The sequence below is a fragment of the Ostrea edulis genome, chromosome 4 (genome assembly GCF_947568905.1).
Source record: "Ostrea edulis chromosome 4, xbOstEdul1.1, whole genome shotgun sequence".
In the NCBI taxonomy this organism is placed as follows: Eukaryota; Metazoa; Mollusca; class Bivalvia; order Ostreida; family Ostreidae; genus Ostrea; species Ostrea edulis.
In genome coordinates, this window is record NC_079167.1 from 41453869 (window position 1) to 41479163 (window position 25295).

Sequence of the window (25295 nt, forward strand, 5' to 3'; positions counted from 1 at the left end):
CAAGCTTTCAAGTAAAACAGACATTTGGGGGGGGGGGGGGGGGGGTTAACACAAAATAACGTAAACAAGAACCTGTTTGAGTTATTTATGAAAGGTATATTAAAGTACCACGTGAACAGGAGCAAAGAGAGGTAACTCATTGTGACAAAACGATAACTGATGGGTGTTGTGTTTGCAGTATGCACCTGACTGATAGCTAGTGGTTTGCTATTGGGGTTTAGTAAAAATGCTTTTAGTAGAAATAATTTCTAAAATTTTGCTATCAAATTAATTGGAGGATGCATTTTGCAGGTGTGTTTACACTTTACAATGCCAGATAATGATGTAACAGCCAACCTGCCTGTCACGGACATTGGAAGCCAGTCCACCGGAAATAACTTACAGGTCCCTCCCGATCTCACTCGAAGTCGGTCCACCACAAATGAAAAATTGACTAACATCTCCAGCCCTTCAAAGGCACCTCTTCACATGAGTTCTGCATCCTCCATGCCTGCTCTGAATGATCATAATGCTCAAGTACTGTTACGCCAAAATAAGACAGTGTGTCCTCCCGACCGACCAAAGAATGCATTCCCCCCCAATGTTAGAGGGGGCAGTGACAAAGGTCTGGGCAGTGTGCCGAGTATGGAGACGTTGTACAATGAACATAGTGATAATGAAGTAATGGAGGAGGACTTGTCGGACACTGATACGGACGATGAATGGGAGGGGCTAGAGACCACAGCTGTTTGATTGGCAACTGTCAAGTTAATAGGAGATTGTTCTTGGGGTTTTTTTTCTGTTTGAATGTGTGACCTATTTAAATGGAGGAATGTCTGTAAGATTGGAGTGAACGCCAGGTGCTGTGAAATTTTCAAATTTGAGTGGAACATGTAAAGCAATGTCGTTTATAGATTGTACATTTTCTGAATGCTGATCTCCACACACAAAAATGGTAATTAATTTTTTATCAGGCATTTTAATTGGAGAAAAATCCCCATTTCATTAGGAAATATTGATCTTAAAAACAAAAATTACTCATTCATTTTTTGTTTTGTTGTTTTTAAATTTGATTGCACGTTCCTATTTATTTATTTTTTTTGAGAGAGAATTTGTTTTGAGCACTAGTTGGATGAAAAAAATCTTGAAACAGAAAGTGTTAGAAAAGAGACTCATTTAAAAATATTCCAAGTTATTCTTATAATGAGAAAGATAATTATGAAGATTTCATTTCTTGAAAACACACTAACATTTTTTTAATATAGAGTGATTTGGAAATTGATGTTTGTGTAAGAATTGTAGATAGAAATGTATCTTGAGTATTCTGATGGAATCCGTGAAGTTTACTTAAGCCAGTAAAAAAAGCCAAAAATGTGTAGATGAAAAATGAAGTCAAGAGTAAATGAGAAATCTGAATAAATCTGCAGTATGTGAGAATTATAACCATTCCTCTCATAAATATTTATCATCTGTGTAGATAATCATGAAATTTGTTTGTGTTCCTGTTTGTTTTTACTCTCTGATTTTTTTTTTTTTTTTACCTTTGACCGTGCATGGGCATCACCAAAAGTATTTCATGACAGTTTACGAAAGAAAAAAAATTTCAGTTTTGGAAGATCACAGATTCTCTTTCCAGGTTGAAATAATTGTGTGTGCGTGTGCAAAATAGGCTTGTTTTGTTCATTTAAAAATGATTAAGTGAAACTATTTTTACCCATCCGATGTTCAGTAGAAATTGGTTTAAAATTTGAAATATATACATTCAGGTACAGTAGCTGATTAGCATAGTCTGTGTTTAAATTTTCTTGAAAATTCTATTCCTGTTTGTGACTGGTTAAGACAAGAGATTTATTTAATTTGTGCTAATGTTTTGTAAGCTTCATCAAAGATGATATCTTATGTTGGAAAAATGTTTGAAGTACAAATAATTTAGATTACTAGGATTTCGGGAGATAATCAAGTATACTTTCTTACAAGAAATTCAGATTTTTATACTGTTCTTATGATATCCCAGCCAAATATGTTTATATTGAGGGCCTACAATTCTGATATATGAAGATGTTGGAAAAAAGGGACATTTTCTCTTTGAATTGGCAAATTTTTGTTAGAATTTTTTTTAAATGGAAAAATGGCAACCATTGTTAATAAAAAAATTTGTTAGAGTTTATGAATTCCTGTTACATGTAGCATATTATAGTTATTACATTACAAAGTATTTAAAGTTTGAAACTTTACAGATCCCCTGCTCATCATTTATTTTTTCATTGAGATTTTTATTATATACTGTGTGTGTTAATTCATACTTTGGCATCATTGGCGCAGTCGTAATGGTGCCGATTAATGGAAATAGCTGTGACTTAGCACGATGGCACTGATACCACTACAGCATGACGACATCAAATAGGCTGTTGTTCTTGTGAAATAGTATGACATCAAATAGACTGTTGTTACTGTGACATAGTATGACATCAAATAGACTGTTGTTACTGTGACATAGTATGACATCAAATAGACTGTTGTTACTGTGACATAGTATGACATCAAATAGACTGTTCTTCTTGTGAAATAGTATGACATCAAATAGACTGTTGTTTCTGTGACATAGTATGACATCAAATAGACTGTTGTTACTGTGACATAGTATGACATCAAATAGACTGTTGTTACTGTGACATAGTATGACATCAAATAGACTGTTGTTTTTGTGACATAGTATGACATCAAATAGACTGTTGTTACTGTGACATAGTATGACATCAAATAGACTGTTGTTTCTGTGACATAGTATGACATCAAATAGACCGTTGCTCATAATTCAACGTGCTGTTTCAGCTACCACAGATAAACATGCAGTATTTCTCAGGTTTGAAATATTCGTTTAAAAACTGTTGTGTAGAAGTGTTAGAACAAGAGAATACTCTATTGGTGAGAGAGTAATCCATTGCTCCAGTAACTCCCTTTTCATTAGCAGTATTTTGCCTTATGCTGCACTTTCCCTGTATTTGGGAGAGGGGGGGGGGGGGTCTTATAATTCAGAGTTAAACTCCATTTAGCATTCATAGTGCTTATTTAGGGGGATGTTAAACTTTTCTAGTCACTATAAGTCTTGCAATCACCAAGTATCAAACAAGTATAAAATGGTCTGTTATCAGACAAAACATGTTGTTTTTTTTTTTTTTTTTATCTCTGGGTTGTTTTTTTTGGGGGGGGGGGTTGTATTAAATCATCCCTGCAAGTTCAAAGTCTCCAGATACACATGCATATGGATTTTTCTTTCCATTATAATATCAGAATAAGATAAATATAAATCATAATATTTTCATGAAATATATAGATTTAGAATTCTTGTACTAAATTTCTAGAGAAGAAAAAAATTTCTTTGTAATTTATTCGAACATAAAAAAGATATTTATAAAAAAAAAAAAAAAAAAAAAAAAAAAAATTCTTATATTGAAACCTGACAGCATTGTAATAGTTTTTTGTTTTTGAATGAAACTAGTGCATGGCTCTACTTCTCTGTAGTTAGAATTCGTAAGTCAACTTTTATTTGATGGAAAGTGGCTGGGGTAGTTAGTGTATCATTGGTGCCCTTTGTTGTGTTGATTTGTAGCATGTAAATCAAATCTGTGTAAAGCATTCATTGTCTTCAGTGGTGCTAATTTACTTAATTCTTTTTTTAAAAAGTTGTGTTCATTAAAAAGTACTTAACTAATTACATTCCAGTGTAGGTGACTACAGAACTACTAGGAAAACTCACGAGGTTCTTTTATTTGTCGTGCTGGTGACGTCTCGACATGAGCAATAAATTCTCGAAGGGACGTAAAACGAAAAATTTATTTGTGATGTACAGTGCAGTGCATGTGAATGTTTCAATATTTTGAATGAAATGCTTTTGTTAAGAAATGGTTAGAAAAATAGATGCATTTTGTATAAATGTTGACTGATTTTTAGAGCAGGAAATTTGAAATTAGATATTTGTATAGTTAATATCAGAAAACCTCCGTATTTCAAAACAATCATTTTGGGGTATTCTTTTTTGTACTGATGTGTAAATTATAAGCATTGTGATAGTGCAGTTCCTCTATTTTTACATACCATGTACATTTTCATTTGTCAAATCTTTTAAAGTAATCAAATCTCTTAACAAATACTGTCAGATAGTATTTGATATTGTATGATTAATCACACATTCGTAAACACTAGTAAATGAATCTGTAACTAGTTATGAGAAATCGCGCATTTGTAAACACTATTAATGATTAATCATTTAAGTAGATATGATTAATCACGCATTCGTAAACACTAGTAAATGATTAATCATTAACTAGTTATGATTAATTACTCAGTAAAGGCACAGTTTGTGTAAAAAGAATTGGATGTTGAGATTATGTAGTAATGATACTTCTTTAGATTGTCCTACATAAGAGTCTATGTATTTAGGGATTTTTAATGTTTTATGAAATGAACAATCAAAGTTTTTCTCTGTGTGGTGTCTAAGTGTTCCAGAAATCACGGTGTAGAAACGATTGCATGGTCCATTTTAAGTTGGTCTTCTTTTGCAAAATTTTTGAAGAGCAGTTTCTCGCGAATAGATAAAAATAAAATGTGTATAAACTTTTGATGTAAATAAATTTCAAAGACAAGCTTCACATATAGTTTTGTTTGAAGGAGGAATAACACACCTAAGAAATCTGGTGTGGATGGAAAGTAAAGGAGATGTACAATATATTGAAATTTAAATCTTCAGAATTCTGTTTAGTTAGAAAATTCAGTTTTAGTAGAAAGAATTTTTGAAAAAATAAAATCAAACCCTGCTAGACTCGAACCCATGACCTAAAGATCAGTAGTCTACATGTAATTAAACTACTTAGCTACCCAACCAGACAATTAGATTTAAAAGGGATATATAAATATTGGGGATATTTTGTTGTTTCATTCATGTTTCAAAAGGAAGTTACCCATTATGACGGTGTAGTATTTCTCCTTAAGATTGAATTTTGTTAATTCCACCCACCGTTATTAAAATATTAATTCCACCCACTGTAATTAAAATTTTAATTCCACCTACTGTAATTACAATGTTAATTTCACCACTGTAATTATAATGTTAATTCCACCCACTGTAATTAAAATGTTAATTTCACCCACTGTAATTAAAATGTTAATTTCACCCACTGTGATTAAAATGGTGTTGGAATGGTCATTCGTGTTCATTTTCGCAATTTTTCCTACGTATTCTCGCACAAACAATAGGATCCATCATGAACAAGATTTGTAATCGAAATTGACCATGACAGTGGAATAAATGGGGACTCGCCAAACAATCGTTTAAACACCGTGAGATGCAATGACGGCATTTAATGCTTGAGCGTCGGATGTATATCATACTTTCGTCTTCTTGAAATTTTTACAAATTTGTGGTAAAAATAGTTCTCTTCAATAATCTTCGAACTCTGACAACGTACTTTAAAGAAAGTTTTCAATTATAGATCAATGGTTTTGTACTGTTGGTTTTTTAAACAAATTCAAGACAACAGTTTGAGAAGTGAAAAAATGAAAATCTAGGTAAATATTTTGTTCAAGTGGTTTTTAAAATAAATTGGATAACTTTTTGATGTTACATGTTTTTGTCTTGTTGAAAGAATGAATACATGTTAAGATGCAGCTGTATATTTTTGTACGATAGTTCTGATGAAGGTCTTAGGTATCATTCAATCATTTATTACTTTGTGAAGAATGAGCAAACAATAAAGAAGAATGCAGGTCATATACGTATTGTTCATTTATTTTTTATCACTAGACAACTTTCCCTCCATCACACGTGCATGTACAGATCCTCATTATTGATGAGCTGCAACTGAATATCTGGACTTAAGGTGTTATGTTTCGAAATACATTTCCGGAAGAAGGCAAAATTAGTTCCGTATAGTTCCGTCCATCCGTTCATCACATGGCGTTCTACATTCCCATTAGTACTCACGTGATCAATGTCCGAATTGCCATCGTATTGCCACATTGAACTGATGGTAGCAAATGGATATTTGAGCGGGTCTCTGGTCATTTTAACGTCCTTCACAAGTACATTGGTTTGGTCGAGGTCTGTTTTTACCTGCAATGTAGCTTTAGAACCATCTTTGTAGGACACAAACAGCTGAAGAGGTTCTGGGACAACTGTTACTTCCTCTATAGGGATCTTGGGAGGCAATACATTGGTATCATGGGCGCCAATGAAAACAGAGGTTCCAAACGGTATGTTCCCCTGGAACCCGTGAGGTGACGCTGGAAGGAGTTGTAAGCGACCATTCTGATGAAGACGGAGAACCTCGTTGACAGAACTGGACCACTGCGTGTTTTGATACACGCTGATAAAGGACGCGGTAGAAATATTGGCCTTCATGTCTTCATTTTTCACGGCCATTTTTTCGCGGTCTGTTTCGTCTCCGACATAAACATCGATGACCACCACGCGGACGTCCAAGTTGTTGTATAAGGCATATTCTCTCCGTCTCTCCTCTCTGAGTTTTATTAATCGTAGATCAAGATTCAAGCCTGTAAGAGTTTCTGGGTTTGCTAGTAAGGTAATCTCGATCTCATTCTGTGTAGTATCTGACCAGGTCTTGCTAGGAATACTGACCAAAACGTCCATGCTCTGCGGCGTTATATACTGTCCTTCAGATTCGGACCAAGTTCCATCCCGTTTTTTATACTTCATTTCTACGTAGATGTCTGATTTAGGCTCATGGAAAGTTATTTTCAAATTGCTACCTTTGTCGAAGTCGTCCTGAGCAACTGGTTGAAAAGTAACGGAGAAGACTGAGTTTTTACTGATATTTGAAGCGTGATATTTCACGGTCGTAAATCCTGATAACCCGTCAGTAAATGTCTCCATAGGAATTTCCAAGTTAGGAAAGCTCCATAGAATACCAGCCCTGTCATCATTGCACACAGAATCTTTGGCGGTGTAGTGATTTTCAAAAGACCTATATTTTGGCAGGGTGGCTGTTAGTAGGTAATGTTTGATATTCTCGTGGTATATTGGTATTATGATATTATCATCAGAAGGACACGTGACAGGTGCGATTATTCGCTGTACGGAGGCGGAGGGCATGTCGTCACGGGCAGGTCCATTTTTGTACTCGATTCCCGGAATACAATATATCGCGCACTCGAACAGATCCTTACGGAGTTTCTCATCGTTAACGCTCACTTCTATGAAGTCAACATCTATTCCAAATCTGTCCGTTTCTTTGAACTCTAAGGTGATCGTGTGTCTCCCCGACTCCAGTGTCATATTTGGACCTTTTTGACCACTGTACAAGAATTTATTCCAATTTTTACCACCATTAGACTGTTCGGGTGTCTTCAGACTTCCTAAAAAGTGTTTGCCATCAAGTCTCATTTCGAAAGTGTCACTCCCTCCATCATTCGAGTAAACGACTTGGTTTAACGATACCTCCGCAGCATGCCTCAGACAAAAGTAGAAATTCAAACTTTGACCTTTATTGAAATTCACTGCTTTCTCGCCGCTAGCCTTCTCTCTGTGATTATGAAATCTTTTGGCCGCATAATTTTCTGCTTCCATTTTGAAAACCACTGCTCGTAAGGACCCAACACATCCCAGTAAGACGATAAGGAGGTTCAGCTGTGTGGTCATTTTCTCACATCTACTCACATTGTGAAAAGTCTGTGTTGTTTCTATCTGCCATCCTTCGAATAACGTAGGAGGTAATTTTTGTAATTGATTTAATCGCTTTGTTTTGGATTTTACACTTAATTTGCATTTCGACAGATCGTGCAAGTACACCTTGAGAAGATGAATGACACTGTGCTTTGATTGATTTATGAAGTCCCTGCCAAATGATTATTTTCCGATGGAAGATTTAATCGACCGATAATTTACGTAAGTACCGATTGAGTTTACCTGCACATGCTGAAAATCAAACGAGGTGTCATGGTATTTTGCAAATTATTTTCATAATTAAGAATTAAATGTGACAGTGTAAGACATATTGGCATGGTTTGTTATTTTTACTCTTTATATAGATAACTTCTACACATTTTATGACAAACATGATGCCACCGATTTGAAGCACTACCTTCTATACATATTATAACATTGTAAATCGTAGAGGAGGGGATAATGATTTCGCTAGTGTAAAAATGTAACTTTTAAGATTAAAATTTAAAACATATCCTGTGTGTACTTCTTAATGAAAGGTGAAGATAACGAACAGTGATCAATCTCATCTAAGGATCAATAATTTATTTTTTTAATTCAATAGTCTACAAACAATTCTAAAATGAAGGCTTGTTTAAAAGAATGAAATACATGGTATGTTCTTGTATGTAAAGTCATTTTATAGTAATACATGTATGCGCAAATAATTTTATATTCATGAATTCACACAGACTGCGTCGGCAGATATCTTACAATTGAACAAGTGACCATAACGAACAGTGATCAATCTCATAAAGAATACAAAATTAAGAGAAGGACCAAAAACAAAAAACCAACCCTGGAGTCCTGGACATACCAGAGGTGGGATCAGGTGTCTAGGAAGAGTGAACATCCCCTGTTGGCCGGTCACACCCGCCGTGAGTCTTATATCTTGATCAGGTAAACGGAGTAATCCATTGTCAAAATTAGTGTGTAAAGAAATGTCTAACAATGTAAAGAAAAGCCCAACAATTGGAAGGAAACTTGTCAGACAGTAATCGACCTAACGACAGGCTGTATTTGTCAATTGCCGTGACCTTCAACTCGACATTTACATATATATTTGTATATCCACGAAGTTTTATCTATAAAACATCACATTTTCATTCATGGTCGATTCGATGTATTCCAGTGAAGTAGAAATAAAAGATACCACAGATTGCTACTGTAATTGTTGACAATGCGCGTATGAAGTTTGGTTAATTTAGTACTTCTATTTCAACTGCTAGGAATTCCGACAGAAATGAAAGTAGAATGTAAATATGAAACTAGATTTCATTAAAAATATATGGAACTATCAACTGCGACGCTTGACGTTGGTATACAAATGTATTTCATAATTAACGATGGAGAAACTGAAGTCATCCCGCTTGTCGTGAAGTTGCATCTATGTTCAATAAAAATATTCAAATATGAAACAAATGTGGAAGACTGTGATATCCATCAGAAACTCAGACAACTTTTATGTGATGTTGTAAACTTTAAAAATACAATGATGTAATTGGTGAATTCAACTATCTACTTATTGACTGGGAATCATTGACGACAAAAGGTGTAAATTCAGAGGAACAGAGATTTCTTAACTATATAAAGGATAACTACTTATTCTAAGTTATAAATGAACCAGTACAACAAGATGGCGTGAGGAGGACAACCCTAGTTCTCTTGACTTAGTACTCATGTTTGATGAAAACGCTATAGGTGACACGTAATACCAGAGTCCCCTACAGAAAAGTGACCAATGTGTAATCATACTTAATCATACCTGAAAAGTGTCAAAACAATAGTAACACACAATAGATCTACAAGGTGAGTTGGTTGTATATCATTTTACGTCCAGCTCGAGAATCTTTCATTCATAGGGAGAGATCTAGATGGAAGCAGACTTTACAGACCTGACACAGGCGCTGGTTGACACTGAGTGAGACTGTATTGAGCTGTGGAGATGATGGCATCGATACAGTGTAGGAAGACTTCCGTGAATGGAGGATTTATCTCAAACATCAGGCCTGGTAAGCAACATCGCAGTCAAGTCCCACTAGATAGAGTCGCCATGTCACTCATTAAAGAAATGTATCTCAAAACAAAGGATTTTGAAGTGAGAAAAGAATATAACAAAGTTTTGGACAAAGTTGGGAAACTAATCAAAAGCAAAAGAAAAAAGAAAAGATAATAATATAGCATCTGGGGGAAAGCCAAACCCCAAAAGACCATGGCAATGTATAAACTCTAGAAGCAAATCTAACGAAGGTATCGGTGAACTTTGTATAGCTCCCAATAATCCTAAAAGTCAGGAAAAAAAACGAAGAGTGGTGATGTAAAATCCAATATTTTGGCTAATTTCTTCAGCAATGTTTTTACAAATGAACCTGACTAGAAGATTCCAACACTGGACAAGAGACATATCCATAACGAGTAGTGTGACACTGAGGTAAGTGCAGAGAAAGTAGAAAAAAGTAATAAAAAACCTAAAGCCTGACAAGTCCCCGGGATTATATTCATCTTAGACCTTTGATAAAACCTAATACAGAACTTGCTTTTCCAGTGTCTATTATTTTAACAACAAGGAGTATGGCATCATGACATGACAACTAATGCAAGTATTGGACAGACCGAGGCACTGAATGGTGGAGAAGGGATCCATGTCATATATAGTATGGATATTTGATAAAAAAGATTATTAAGCTGGGCCCAAAGTTATCAGCTGAACGAAACATTATCTCAGTGGTGACAATTAATGGGACGTGGCCGGTCAACAGGGTATGCTTACTCCTCCTAGACACTTGATCCCACCTCTGGTATATACATGGGTCTTTGTTTGTCCTTCTCTCTTTTAGTTTTTGGTATCAAACTAAACATGCAATCAAATAACAATACATGCACAAAGATATATCATGGTACAGTGAAACCTGTTTAGTCCGACATGCACTGGGTGACAATTTTTGTCGGAATACACAGTACGTCGGAATAAACAGTGTAAAACAATGAAAATATGAAATTGAAAAGAAAGGTCGGAATGCCTAGTGAAATGGATAGTACAGATGTCGGATTAGGCAGTTTTCATTGTATATACTATGTAGCTTATTGGTCTTTTACAATCAACTGTTAGATGTAGCTTTATCACTTCCTTTATATTGAATGTTTATGACAGAGAATAATATCACAATCAAGCTTAAGCTTAGAAGATTCAAACCATGATTTCTGTATTTTCATCCACAAAGTGTCCGACTAAGGCTTGCACTTGATGGGGATTATCTCCCTCTGTCATTTCGTTTGTGTCCTTTACATTTCGATGTTTGTTTTCTGTGTGTTCGTCGTCATTCCGATGTTTGTTTTCTTTGTGTCCGTCGTCATTCCGATGTTTGTTTTCTGTGTGTTCGTCTTCATTCGGATGTTTGTTTTCTGTGTGTTCGTCGTCATTCCGATGTTTGTTTTCTGTGTGTTCGTCGTCATTCCGATGTTGAATCTCTGTGTTATCCGACTGTTGTTGCTTTTCGTGTCCTAACCTTTTCAGGACGTCCGTCTTTTTCTTTCTCTTTTTCTTCCTTTTCTTTTGAGATTCTCTAGATTTTATCGGTTCCAGTAGATTATTCCTTTTAGAAGGTGTGGGAGAATTGTAAATGCCGAGTGCATTCTTTTCATAATCTGAGTGTTCTGTGGAATTCTCAACACCATTGCCACCTTCTTCTCGAATCCCACTTTCTCTAGGAATTGGTTTTACTTCGTTCACTTCTGAAGTTTTCGGAACTTTGAGTTTTAATTCTTTTGTTGTCTTGTCATCAACTTCCAACGGTGTTACCTGCTTCTTAAGCCTTTTATGTAAGAGTACAAGGAATACCACAAAATACAACAAAGCGGCGGCTGCTATAGCCAAAACTATTAAACCAATCAGAAGTCCATTTTTATTATGTTCTGCTGTGTTAGGCTCTGGTTGGTTAACTGGGGTTTCTGGGAACTCTATCAATACCAATGCCACGGCATAATGTTTGTTAGTGGAGTTTTCCTCTGCCTGTTGACGAAAACGAATCATCGGATTATTGCTAAACGAAACTGTAGCCTAAATATGATACAAAACATCGATATAAATCATAATAAATCAAACTGTAGCCTAAATCATATCATACGAAATCTCTCATATGTGTTAATTTATAAGAACCGATACTTAGCGAAAAATACTGAACTTGAGTATCAATCTCTGTAAGAATCAGTCAATATCAAGAAATAATAAAACATGACCAACAAAAACACACAGGATTGAGAGACCACACATAATTCTCCATGCTCAATGAAAACCTGTAGTCCATTATCGAAAAGTTTGATTTTTATGATTATAAATTTGAATTATCAGTCATCGACTTTATTGTTGCATTAGCAAAATACGAAGTGCAAACGAGAGAAGGATTTTTTCTCAGAATCAGTTAAATTACGTATGAAGAGATATCGCAGAATAATGACTGCACATTCCTTTGATCTATGCAATAACCATGGTAAAATAAGATATAGATCAGACAAGTAATGAGTGTTCTGAATCCAAAAATTCATTGTTATAAGAAGTGAAATAGAATATTGTTATTGTTCAACAAAGTATTTCAAAATTGGCACTTCCCCATGTATCTGTCATAGCTTATACTGCTATCAATGCATTTGATTGATGGAAGAATTGCAGCCAAGTGGAAGTTAAAATTTACGAGATTTTTAATACATTAATATTCATCAGGGATGTAACATATCAACATGCCCTGAATCTAAAAGTAAAACAATTCATCTCATTCTTTGAACACGTACACAAAAGATATACCTTGACTGAAAGTATTCCAGTTCGGTTTACATCTCGTACTTGAGAAATGATTCCGCTTCTGCCATCTATTTCAAATGATAACTGGTAATTCTTCTGATCTTAAAAAATCAAACATTTCAACGATAAGTGAAAAGGTCAATATAAATAACAGTGATCAATCTCATAACTCCATTGGACTTTTGCGAGAAGGGCTGACTTTCACAACCTGCGTATGGTATGGAAGCACAATATCGTTAAATATATGTAATATCGACTTGTTAGCATTTATACAGGGAACTTCTACTGCCTCGCCCGTCAGCTAACTTTTTTGTTTGTTTGGTGATTTCTCTTGATCACGCAAAAGCAAAGGCGAGCGTGGTTAAACCACTGCACGTTACAAACTCATGTCAGGGTAGTGACTGATGTTTGGTGGGAGACCTGCATCAGATAGAGTATTTCTGGGACTTTGTGTCCATGTACGGACGGGGTTTCGTCTGGGGACAACGGTGGTTGTCGTCGTGAAGGGCGGATGTCTTTGCCGAAGAGGTGCCAAACAATCGGAGAAGATCCATGCTAAGCTTCGGAACGAAGCTTTCCTGAGCGTAGGAAGTGTAGAGAACAGTTTGTGAGGAATTTCTACTGCTTCGCTAGAGAGCCACATGTAGCGTTTCTAGTGATATGGTAGTAATTCTCTAAGCAACGGTGAGCGTGTTCAGATCACTGTACGTTACATTATTATTATAGTACGCCTGTTAGGTTTTAAACCGCCTGAACTTCTTTCATTTATCTGACAATTATTAAAAAATAAAAACAATTCATTTCATTTTTGCATGCATACATACACTGCAGGTGTAAAATCCTAACTCGCACAGATAAATTGATTCATGTTCAAACTTTACAAAAGTCATCGCAATATGATAAATCGAACGTACATGTAAGTTTATTATGCAAGAGCTTTGCGTTTTCTTTTATCATAAAAATGTATGAAGTCGTTATACAGGTTTATTTAATCACAACACAGTGCATGCTAAGCGTACCGACAATTCGGAATTTCAGGTGCCTAGGAGGAGTAAGCATCCCCTGTCGACCGGTCACACCCGCCGTGAGCCCTGTGAGGTTATAGGGAAGATGCTTTAACTTTGATCAATTTTTGCTCCATCCTTAAGGCTCCGGGGGTGCGGGATTGATTGGATATTGTTGAACGTCCCTCTCGAGATGTTTCACTCACATAGAGACGTCACCACTGCCGGTGAAGGGCTGCAAAATTTAGGCCTATGGCGCTTATGGGCTTTCAGCAGGAGGGATCTTTATCGTGCCACACCTGCTGTTTTTGCGGTATCATCCGAAGGACCGCCCTATTTCGCCTTCTACGACAAGCAAAGGGTACTGAGGACCTATTCTAACCCGGATCCCCACGGGAGCGGGGGTGCAGGAGGAATATATGGCGAAATTAGGTCACATAGACTTTACTGTTCCAGAAACAGCACGAGTATGGAAATGAACCGGGACAACTCGTTACTCTTTGGACAACTAACATTTCTGTACAATACTTCGGTTCATCACTTATTTATGTATGTACAGATATGTCACGAAAAGGTTTCCGTATATTATGCTTGTGTCAAAGTCAGCCGTTGACTGTAAAAGTCAGCCCTTCTCGCAAAAGTCCACTAGGAATACAGAATTAAGAGTAAGGCAAACATGGCCCCTGGACACACCAGAGGTGGGATCAAGTGCCTAGGAGGAGTAAGCATCCCCTATCGACCGGTCACACCCGCCATGAGCCCTATATCGTGATCAGGTAAACGAAGAAATCCGTAGTTTAAAAAAAATCAATGTATAAAGAACGATCTAACAATAGGTATGAAACACGTCAGACAGCATTTGATCCAATGACGTTTTGTATTGGCAAACTACATCGCTCTTGTGTATTGGATCAGTTGAGAGACATAAAGACCATATGCAAGTGATACTGGAATTTTGCTACATAAGTATGGAGTACTGACGATGAGGAAGCTGAAATTTTCCCGTTTGTCATTACGCTGAGTTATCAGTTTACCATTAATATCTATGCTCAATAAACTATCCAAATATGCACTGTCATGTAAAATGAGGACGTTACAATTCTAAAAACTGAAAATTATGTTACATCTTTAAAGATTTTTCTTACACGATCTTTCGCGTGACAGTTGAAATAGAATTAATCCCCATTATCACATTTGTTAATCAACGTTACCAGACAAAAGAGACGAGAACTATTATTCTTTAAATTTTCGTAGGTTCAATTATTCAAAGAATAAGAAATAAAGATTTGCTTTTATAGTGACTAAATATTGTTTGTTCCCAACATTTTGTCTGCTGTAAGAATTTTTGTTTTGCTGTAGTAAGACAAAATTATTTACCTGGACGTATAGAATAAATGATGCTGTAGTTGAGAGAATCTTGGTCCTTCGCTTTTAAGGAAACCGGATGAACAGTCAATGGACCCTGGTGTAATACATTATAGATTAAGTACAAGAGAAAATTCAGTGTGCCAAGAAAGGGTTGCACCAAATATCGGTACTGCATCACAATCCAAAAGTTGTGTTCGGAAACAAAGATAAATGTTGATATTTTTTATGGGGTGACATGTTACATTCCGAGGACCAAACTGTTCATACATGTTATGTAGCTCTCAATCGTAACTACTCGACTATTTCCGTAACCACAAATGAGCCTCGAGTCTTCTTAACGATTACAGAAAAAGACGAGCGCGTGATCTGATTGATGTAGCTCTATGACTGGATACGACAAATTTAAATCAAACTGATTGCAATAACTAGAAAACGTACCCTATGTGCTTTTTCTGTGATTATGCGGTACTGAGTCGTAGCACAGTGTTTTCCACATTCAGGATACAGGAATAATGGCGGGAGATCGTCCACGTCCTCTATCACTACTGTAATGTTTGTCTGACTGCGTAGACCATAACCATTCTCGTCCTGAAATCAACGAAAACGTTTCATTGTTGTCTAGTTTCATTTTATTGATTATATCAAATAAGAAAGTCTTGTATAAAATATCATCAACACGCAGCTACAACCACGGTTAGTTTATGAAACTGTGATCAATCTCATAATATCTATTAACAATATAGAATTAGGGGTAGGGCAAACACGGACCCCTGGACACACCATGGTGGGATCAGGTGGTTAGGAGAAGTACGTATCCCCTGTTGACCGACGAAAACCGACGTGAGCCATAAATATTGATCGGGTGTCTGGGAGGAGTAATAATCCCCTGTATATAGTAAAAACCTAATTTGCTCTTCTGAAACGACTTGGAATTATCTGAAGCTACGTTTACATGATTCTTTTAAACATTCTGATGAACCGGTATGTTTGTAGAAAAGTATTGCTAATCTAACGTATGACATAAAAAAAACTTTTCCAGGTTTTGTTTAGCGATTTGGCACCTTTTTTTTCGATAAATGTTGAGGGCATTATTTTGATATCGTTATTACAGTAATTTTTATCTTTCAAAGATACATCAATACTTTTGTAGACATAATTAATGTTATCGACAATGTCGTTTGATGATAAAGGTTATATAAAGTGACTAACACCTATAAAGCATACAGCTGATACTGACGATAAAAGCGTCATTTTTACATCAAATTATAAGAAATGGCGTAAAATTACATGTAGTTATTGGAATTAAAGGTGTCAAATATCGAATCTCCAACTGAAGCCTTCTTATGAATTTTTCGCATTATTGAAGGGCCAAATTAGCCCCTTACCACGAGCAATCCTTCGTTTATCTACTTTAAATTACATGTGAATATCTAATCGCAGTTTCAAAATATCTTTACCGTAACATTCAACAGGAAATGGAATATAGGTTCTTTTCCATTGGATACAAGCATGTCATAATCTACACCTTTCAGGAGTTTCATTCCAGGATTGTTTGGTTGTGGAAACCCAAAGTATTCCGAGCCCATACCCTACAAAATATAAAATAAAAATATAATCAAACAAATCCTTCGAAATATAGATATAGATATAATCAAACACATCCATACTTATAATCAAATACAGGTAAAATTCACACCCCCGCGGTACAGTAAAAACAAACACATCCACACTTATAATCAAATACAGGTAAAATTCACACCCCCGCGGTACAGTAAAAACGGTTACAGCAAAATTGAATTCGCGTTTACAGCAAAGTGATTTTTATTTCCTAGAGTTTTAAAAATATTTTTGAATTCATTGGATTCCTTCATGAAAAGGTGAAGAGAACGAATATTGACCAATCTTATAAAGTATACAAAATTAAGAGTAATGAAAACACAGAGCCCTGCACACCAGAGGTGGGATCATGTGCCTGGGAGGAGTTTGTATCCCTTAACGACGAGTCAAACCTGCTGTGAGCGCTCTATCTTGATCAGGAAAACAAGGTAATCCGTAGTCAAAATGAGTATGAAAAGAATGGCCTTAACAATCGGTATGAAACAAATCAGATGGCATTATACCTAACAATAATCAAACTGTTTCATCCCCAGCACTTCGTTATAAGCGTGTTGTACTGTATCTTAAACATAGCACTAATAAGGCTGACGCTTTCTCCACTAGATATACGTGCAATCTTACCATACTGCCAGTAGCTTTCGTTGTATACAGTAACGGAGTTTTGGGAACATCCGGGTCAGTGACATTCACCATCAGAACTGTTGATCCAATAGAAGTATCCTACAAAAATAAAGGGGACATGGATAACTGAGGTTGTAGTTTTGTTGACTACATATAATGACGGTAATTAATCGATCGATGATATAAGATTTCCATATGGCTTGAATATCTGGCAAAATAAGTGGATAAAAAAGAAAATGTAAGAATTGGACTTAAAGTTTATGGATATTGATTTTTTTTAACAATTCAATCATTTGGATGTTATTGAAAACAAACTAAGTATTTTCACATTGTATGCATAGTAAACAGTCATATAAAAATAATAATGATAATAATTACTATCGGACGGGTTGTAAATGAACAGAAAAGAAACAGTGAATCTCTAAGCACTGTGACAGCAGAACTATAGCTGACAATGATTCACAAATGTAGAATCAAACTACTTGGGAAGAGTCGTTAATAGTTAATGATAGAAAACCACTAATCTCTCTCACGGATATATAGTGTGTTAATAGTTAACAATGGAAAACCACTAACCTCTCTCACGGATATATAGTGTGTTAATAGTTAACAATAGAAAACCACTAATTTCTCTCACGGATATATAGTGTGTTAATAGTTAACAATGGAAAACCACTAACCTCTCTCACGGATATATAGTGTGTTAATAGTTAACAATAGGAAACCACTAATCTCTCTCACGGATACGTCGTGTGTTAATAGTTAACGATAGAAAACCACTAATCTCTCTCACGGATATATAGTGTGTTAATAGTTAACAATAAAAATCCAGTAATCTCTCTCACGGATATATAGTGTGTTAATAGTTAACAATAAAAATCCACTAATCTCTCTCACGGATATATAGTGTGTTAATAGTTAACGATAGAAAACCACTAATCTCTCTCACGGATATATAGTGTGTTAATAGTTAACGATATAAAACCACTAATCTCTCTCATGGATACGTCGTGTGTTAATAGTTAACAATAGAAAACCACTAATCTCTCTCACGGATATATAGTGTGTTAATAGTTAACAATAAAAAACCACTAATCTCTCTCACGGATATATAGTGTGTTAATAGTTAGCAATAGAAAACCACTAATCTCTCTCACGGATATATAGTGTGTTAATAGTTAACAATAGAAAACCACTAATCTCTCTCACGGATCCGTTGTGTGTTCATAGTTAACAATAGAAAACCACTAATCTCTCTCACGGATATCTAGTCTTTTAATAGTTAGCAATAGAAAACCACTAATCTCTCTCACGGATATATAGTGTGTTAATAGTTAACAATAGAAATCCACTAATCTCTCTCACGGATATATAGTGTGTTAATAGTTAACAATATAACACCACTAATCTATCTCACGGATATATAGTGTGTTAATAGTTAACAATAGAAAACCACTAATCTCTCTCACGGATATATAGTGTGTTAATAGTTAACAATAGAAAACCACTCATCTCTCTCACGGATATATAGTGTGTTAATAGCTAACGATAGAAAACCACTAATCTCTCTCACGGAGATATAGTGTGTTAATAGTTAACAATAGAAAACCACTAATCTCTCTCACGGAGATATAGTGTGTTAATAGTTAACAATAGAAAACCACTAATCTCTCTCACGGATATATAGTGTGTTAATAGTTAACAATAGAAAACCACTAACCTCTCTCACGGATATATAGTGTGTTAATAGTTAGCAATAGAAAACCACTAATCTCTCTCACGGATATATAGTGTGTTAATAGTTAACAATAGAAAACCACTAATCTCTCTCACGGATATGTCGTGTGTTAATAGTTAACAATAGAAAACCACTAATCTCTCTCACGGATATATAGTGTGTTAATAGTTAACAATAGAAAACCACTAATCTCTCTCACGAATACGTCGTGTGTTAATAGTTAACGATAGAAAACCACTTATTTCTCTCACGGATATATAGTGTGTTAATAATTAACGATAGAAAACCACTAATCTCTCTCACGGATATATAGTGTGTTAATAGTTAACAATAGAAAACCACTAATCTCTCTCACGGATATATAGTGTGTTAATAGTTAAAGATAGAACACCACTAATCTCTCTCACGGATACGTTGTGTGTTAATAGTTAACAATAGAAAACCACTAATCTCTCTCACGGATATATAGTGTGTTAATAGTTAACGATAGAAAACCACTCTTCTCTCTCACGGATACAATGTATATAGTGTATTAATAGTTAACAATAGAACACCACTAATCTATCTCACGGATATATAGTGTGTTAATAGTTAACAATAGAAAACCACTAACCTCTCTCACGGATACGTCGTAAGGTCCTCCGTGAATCTCAGGAGAAAATTCGTTCAATGCAGTGATAACCAACGTTAGATTCTAAAATTAGAAACAAGTATAGTATGTGGTTGATTTTGACTTCCGAGAGCATGTAAAAATTATTCGTTTATTTTTCTTCGATCCGTAACTATTATAAAAGGACGTACTGTTCGTGTGGCTAGAGATCCGCTTGTTGAACAAGACATTTGAAGTGTAATGCTTTCAATATCAACCTAGAAGATACAGCAAAGAAAATACATTCACGAAATAAATCATACTCTGCATTTTGCACTATATAGAAAGCTACAAAGGAATAATTCCGCTCAAGGATTTTTATCAGAATTATTATGAAATCATCGTTGCCTTACTTTTCGACAAATACATAAGAGTGAAAAAAGTGAAGGTAACGAACAGTCATCAATCTCATAATTCCTATGAAGAATACAAAATTAAGAGTAGGGACCCCTTGTCACACCAGAGTTGGGATCGTGTGCATAGGAGGAGTAAGCATTCACTATTGACCGATCACACCCGCCGCGAGCGCTACATCAGGCAAACGGAAGAATCTGTAGTCGAATTTTATTGGAATTCCCATGGGCACGAATGATTTATCTGACCTATTTTATATTCTTACGAGGCAAAGTTTATTCAAAAGCTTTTACATTTTGTTGTGGCATTCAACTCGACATTCAGATAAAAAGGTGAAGGTAACGAACAGTGATTAAGCTCAAAACTCCTAAAAGGAATACCAAAGTAAGAGTTGGGTAAACACGGACACCTGGACATAACACATATCGACAACGTTTCATCTATTAGCAATTATCATTTTCATTCATGTGTCGATCGTTATTTGTCATGAACTGATAATATGCAGAATATACTCTAGCGTAGCGAATCAATTGAGAGACATAAATTGAGAGACATAAACACCATATGCAGGTGGTAATGGTATATATATTGCTATATAAATACGGGAAGTTGACGATGGAGAAGCTGAAGTAATCGTTTTTCATAAAGTTGAGTTGTTAGTTTGCCTTTAACAACTATGTTCAATAAAATATCCAGCTACATAATGTATAAAGGAGATGTGTAAAACTCAATGGTGTGTTTTATTTCGAGTTCACTGGGATATATCAAATCAACATGTGAATGAAACTGAGTTCGAGTTCAATGGGATATATCGAATCGGCAAGAGTGAAAATGAGGATCATTAATGAATAAAACGCAATTGGTATATTTAGATGTCGAGTTGAAGGCCACAGGAAGAGATTTTTGTCTTCTCATTTAGAAGCTTTTGAATAAATTATGTCTCGTAAGAATATGAAAACAGATCAGATAATAGAAGAGCACAATCTGTGCCCATGGGAATTCCAAACAGACTGTTGAAAGACTTGTTCACCAAAGACAATGTAGGTATTATCAATGAGGAACTCCGGCAACTTTTTAATATTAATTTCAGAGTACCTGTGTGTGGAATCAGAGTGGTATATAACAAAGAAATGTTTGGGATGACGGATCACAAGATATGAACATTTTTATATTTGAAGAAGCAAATGTCTGATGTCAAAAATCCTAGTCTTTATTGTGGAGGGTGGACGTGTAGTTGATTTTGGAGAAGTTTTGTTATTTCAAATGTACAAAAAGTTCTTTCGATGTTTGTTTTTTTTTGTCCGCATTTGATTTACAACTTTTCTCACATATGCTGTGGCACAATATGTGATGTTGATCCCCTTTCGTATTTTGCCTTACTGTTTTTAAAATAGATATTATAAGACGTATATTGAAATACATGTTTTAAAGTATCAGTATATAGAAATCAAGCACAATCATACTATTGTATCTTTACATATGACAAAGTGAAGGCAATGAACCGTGATCAATCTCATAACTCCTATGAGGAATACAAAATTAAGAGTGAAGCAAACACGGACCCCTGATCATACAAGAGATGGGACCTGTCCTGTGCGTAGGAAGAGTAAGCATCCACTTTTGACCGGTCACATCCGCCGTAAGCCCTATATCTTGATCAGGCAAACGGAGTAATCCACAATCAAATTCACTGTGTAAGAACGGCGTAACAATCGGCATGAAACAACTCAGACAGCAATTGATTCAAATGACAGGTTGTATTGGCAAACTAAATTGTTATAACGACCATAGAATTTGCGAAATGATGCCCTTACAAGACACCGTTGAAACCCTATAATGTTACTTTGGTTGTCAGTAGTCTGTTACGATTTAAAAACTGAACATACGCAGAACAAGCTCTTGCGTATCGAATCAGTTGAGACACATAAACACCATATGTAGGTGATAACGGAATATTGCTACATAAATTGATGGATAAAATAATGGGAAGTTAACGATGAAAATCAAGATTAACAAATTCTCTATACATGAAAAATTATTGTTCAAATCAAATCACATTGATATAAAACTGATTATGATTGTAATTATAACTGTAATTTAGATATAGATATTCCAAATTACACCCAAAATGCCATTTACAGTTACAAAGATTACAACGACTATCGTCATGTGTAAAAAAAAAAAAAAAAAAAAAAAAAAAAAAAAAAGCACATATAAATTGCTTTACCATGCTATTACTATCCTTATCATTGTTATCACTTGTGGGCAATAACCATTAAATTTTTATGTGCTGTGCCAATAAAGAATTTGAATTATTTCTCTCCCTGGATTTACAATATGGTGTCAAACATTTCGATTCGTTGCAATTTGGGTTTTTTTTAACCAATACAGGTGCGCATTTTACCTGTATCAATACTGATTTGCTATGAATCAATTACTTTGAATTTCGAATAAAGTTCTTCCTTGTCGAGAGCTTTCACAACTTCCAATTCCAAAGATGTGTTATCAAAATTAAGTTTGATATATTCCCCAAGCTGAGCTGTCGCCATGGTATCCGCGATTGACAGGGCCATACTCCACGTGACGTCAGGAAGTGAATACGTTATATTCTTTATTGTTACACCTGTAACAAAGAGAACCCGATTAGTAATAATAGCCCCTGCACATGACGAGGGCCGGGTGATGTTTTTATCTCATGCAAACTTCTTTAATAAAGTATTTTCACACGTGCATTTTAAAGGTTATGTAAACACGTGTACAGATAAGGTTCATTGTTATTCTAACAATAGATAATGCATTTAAAACAAATACTACTACAGGGGATTGAGCTCTAACAAGATAAATTACACTGCTCATTTATCCATCTTGGTATAATACTCAACATTCAAAGTTAATAGGAAACAACACACGGGCAACTATTTCAACTCGTAAATTTATGTCACATTCTTAACTTCAATTTCATTTCAATAAAATTTCATTAAACTGAGACTTTTGATTCAAGACTCACTTTCAGAAATTGAATATAAAGAGAAGAAAATGTGCCGAATCTCTAAACATTATAACACTGGAGCCAGATATGATCGGAAATGGAACCTATAAACGTATGTTTTCTCATTACAGTAATTTTGTCATTCGACATAGTTAGTAACACGTTAGGAAAACACCCGGATCTGCTCTGATTGGTTCTATTTGAATTTTCAATGTTCGAACTTTTCCCTCGTATAAATCATATATACAGATCAATGAGAGCAATTGTGTCTGTAGCATGGAAAAGAAAAATAGTAATCAATCTCATAATTCCAAATACGAGTAGGGAAACCTTGGACCCCTGAACACGTCAGCGGAGGGATCAAATGCCTTTAGAAGGAGTTAGCATGTAAATGTATGTTTCAACAGAGTCGAAATCAGCTTAAGGAAAGACGTTTATAGAAATAAACTGCAACTGTACAAAGGGAGAAACAGGTCCCACAAGCAATACTTGTTAGTAACCGGTTTTCTCAAACTCTATTTATCTATTTTTAAGTTTTCCAGAGACACGAGGCTTGCCGAGTATCTCTTGAAAATTTGGAAATAAGAAAGTCGAGTTTGAGAAAAGTCAGTTGCTGACGCGCACTTTTATTTTGTGTTTCTACCTTTCCTTTGGTCGTTTTCCTTGGCCTGCATGAGATTGAATTTATAAACGTATGATGCAAGTGAGTTACAACTTTGACCTTGGTAGGTGACCTTGACCCACGTGTGATTGAACATATAAACTTATAATACATGTCACCTTAGAATATTTACCTTGGTCGGTTTCTTTGACCTTGATGAGATGCGGTTGTAGGTTTACAGTGTCGCATGAACATGATACTGGAATAATCATAGATATATCAATTTTTTTAAAAAATATGTCATAAATGCAACTTGGCTGACGATATAGAGGCACATTGTTTTATTGAAAATTAGATGAGTCAAACACTTCAGAACGTCTACACAGTGAGGAATTTGCAACACGTTTTTATGAAGAGCATATTGATAAGGTAAAACTGTTACTGAGAAATTAGATCATAAATTTTCGACCCATGTCACATGATCTTACCTTCAGCAGGAAGAAATACGGCAAAAAGGAGCAAAAAAGTCAAAGAACTTCCCGTGGCGTCCAAAGCCATTTTTTAGCGTGGCAGTTGGAGGAAGAATATTTATGACATCTTTAACGTTGTTACAAACGGATCTCTCTAGATAAAATATTATGCATACTAGGTACACAAAGAAGCAACAAACAAGAGCAAACATTCACTTGGTTACAAAACGTTTCAATTAATAATGGGATATGCATTAAGAGAGAAACAGAAATTCGTAAATTATGTATCATGATGTCTATACCTCCAAATAGTCATGCGGATTTTCAGTTACACACGCATCGCTCACACCGTGAGTCACTTTTAATGTAATTCCGTCCACTTCCTTGTCCAGCGTAAACTATAAAATTTCTTGGATATCTATTTAGTTTAAATCCATTACATGTCGTTTACATGGACACCTGATTCGTTTTGAGGTGATAATGCCAGACATGATAAGCTGAACAGTTTTGGCGATAATTCTATCCTCTAGGACAACTTAGGAAGCAGCGTGCGCTCTGGTCTGTTTTTATTTCTCTCTCTCTTTGCCAGACAAGTGGACTTATCGGCATGTGAATGTCAAACTGATAACAGAATTTCTATCGGATCGATACCTACTAATTTATCTGAAATCGTTAAACAGAGGTAGCATGCCTCTATCGAATTTGATTAGCCTGATTCACAGGTAAGCTTATAATCAAAAAGTTTGTCAACATTTGGTAAAAAAGGCCCAAGTTCCGAGGTTATATCACTGCTACATATTGTGTGAAATAAAAAGTTCGATACAGTATACACTGGCTTACGGTGGTATATTTAGGACACAAATTTTTTTTTTTCAAAGATACTAGGCAAAAATTATCTCGTGCGCACGACATAATATCTCGTGCGCACGACTTATTATCTCGTGTGCACGACTTATTATCTCGTGCGCACGACATAACATCTCGTGCGCACGACATAACATCTCGTGCGCACGACATAATATCTCGTGCGCACGACTTATTATCTCGTGCGCTCGACATAATATCTCGTGCGCACGACATAATATCTCGTGTGCACGACATAATATCTCGTGCACACAACTTATTATCTCGTGCGCACGACTTATTATCTCGTGCGCACGACTTATTATCTCGTATTCTTATGTGTTTTTATCAGAAGGAATTGAACGACATCCAGCTTCTTTGGAATTTGCATCCGATTCGAAGGTCAAGAAACGAGCACGTACTCCATGGACGTCCAGTTATAATGTACACGTCACCAGAAGATTACGGCACCAGGGATTATTTGTGTCTGTCTTATGATCGGTTTTTTAAATGCATGCAAAAATGAGTGTACTTTTAACCACCCTAATTT

The 25295-nt window shown here is 35.5% G+C and overlaps 3 protein-coding genes across 5 annotated transcripts in view; 2 read left to right on the plus strand and 1 right to left on the minus strand.

The window, feature by feature from the left end:
* The window catches only part of LOC125670142 (phosphatidylinositol 3,4,5-trisphosphate 3-phosphatase and dual-specificity protein phosphatase PTEN-like), a 28108-nt gene extending 20452 nt beyond the window's left edge, over positions 1 to 7656 (plus strand). For all 3 annotated transcript variants that reach the window (XM_056162650.1, XM_048905128.2, XM_056162649.1), the window contains exon 10: positions 292 to 7656. In XM_056162650.1, coding sequence (XP_056018625.1) covers positions 292 to 732 — 441 coding nt within the window. In that variant the 3' untranslated portion in view covers positions 733 to 7656. The remainder of the gene's footprint in view (positions 1 to 291) is intronic.
* LOC125670090 (uncharacterized) overlaps positions 1 to 25295 on the plus strand; it is a 675065-nt gene that overhangs the window by 495125 nt on the left and 154645 nt on the right. The gene's annotated exons all lie outside the window — the stretch shown is intronic.
* Positions 5747 to 24504, minus strand: LOC125670140 (uncharacterized). Its single transcript, XM_048905127.2, has 12 exons — positions 24205 to 24504; positions 23921 to 24056; positions 23626 to 23691; positions 22281 to 22465; positions 19641 to 19706; positions 19453 to 19533; positions 17102 to 17200; positions 16321 to 16452; positions 15302 to 15451; positions 14873 to 14957; positions 12495 to 12592; positions 5747 to 11705 (listed from the first exon to the last, which is right to left on the minus strand). Exons 2-12 carry the CDS (start codon positions 23988 to 23990, stop codon positions 10884 to 10886), a joined length of 1854 nt encoding a protein of 617 aa, XP_048761084.2. The 5' UTR covers positions 23991 to 24056; positions 24205 to 24504; the 3' UTR covers positions 5747 to 10883.

Coding starts and splice junctions, on each gene's coding strand:
- LOC125670140 (XM_048905127.2), bottom strand. CDS start 23,990: ATGGCTTTGGACGCCACGGGAAGTTCTTTGACTTTTTTGCTCCTTTTT. Junction 22,466..23,625: donor GGTCAAAGAAACCGACCAAG/GTAAATATTCTA, acceptor TCTTTGTTACAG/GTGTAACAATAAAGAATATA. Junction 14,958..15,301: donor TCACAGAAAAAGCACATAGG/GTACGTTTTCTA, acceptor GTATTACACCAG/GGTCCATTGACTGTTCATCC.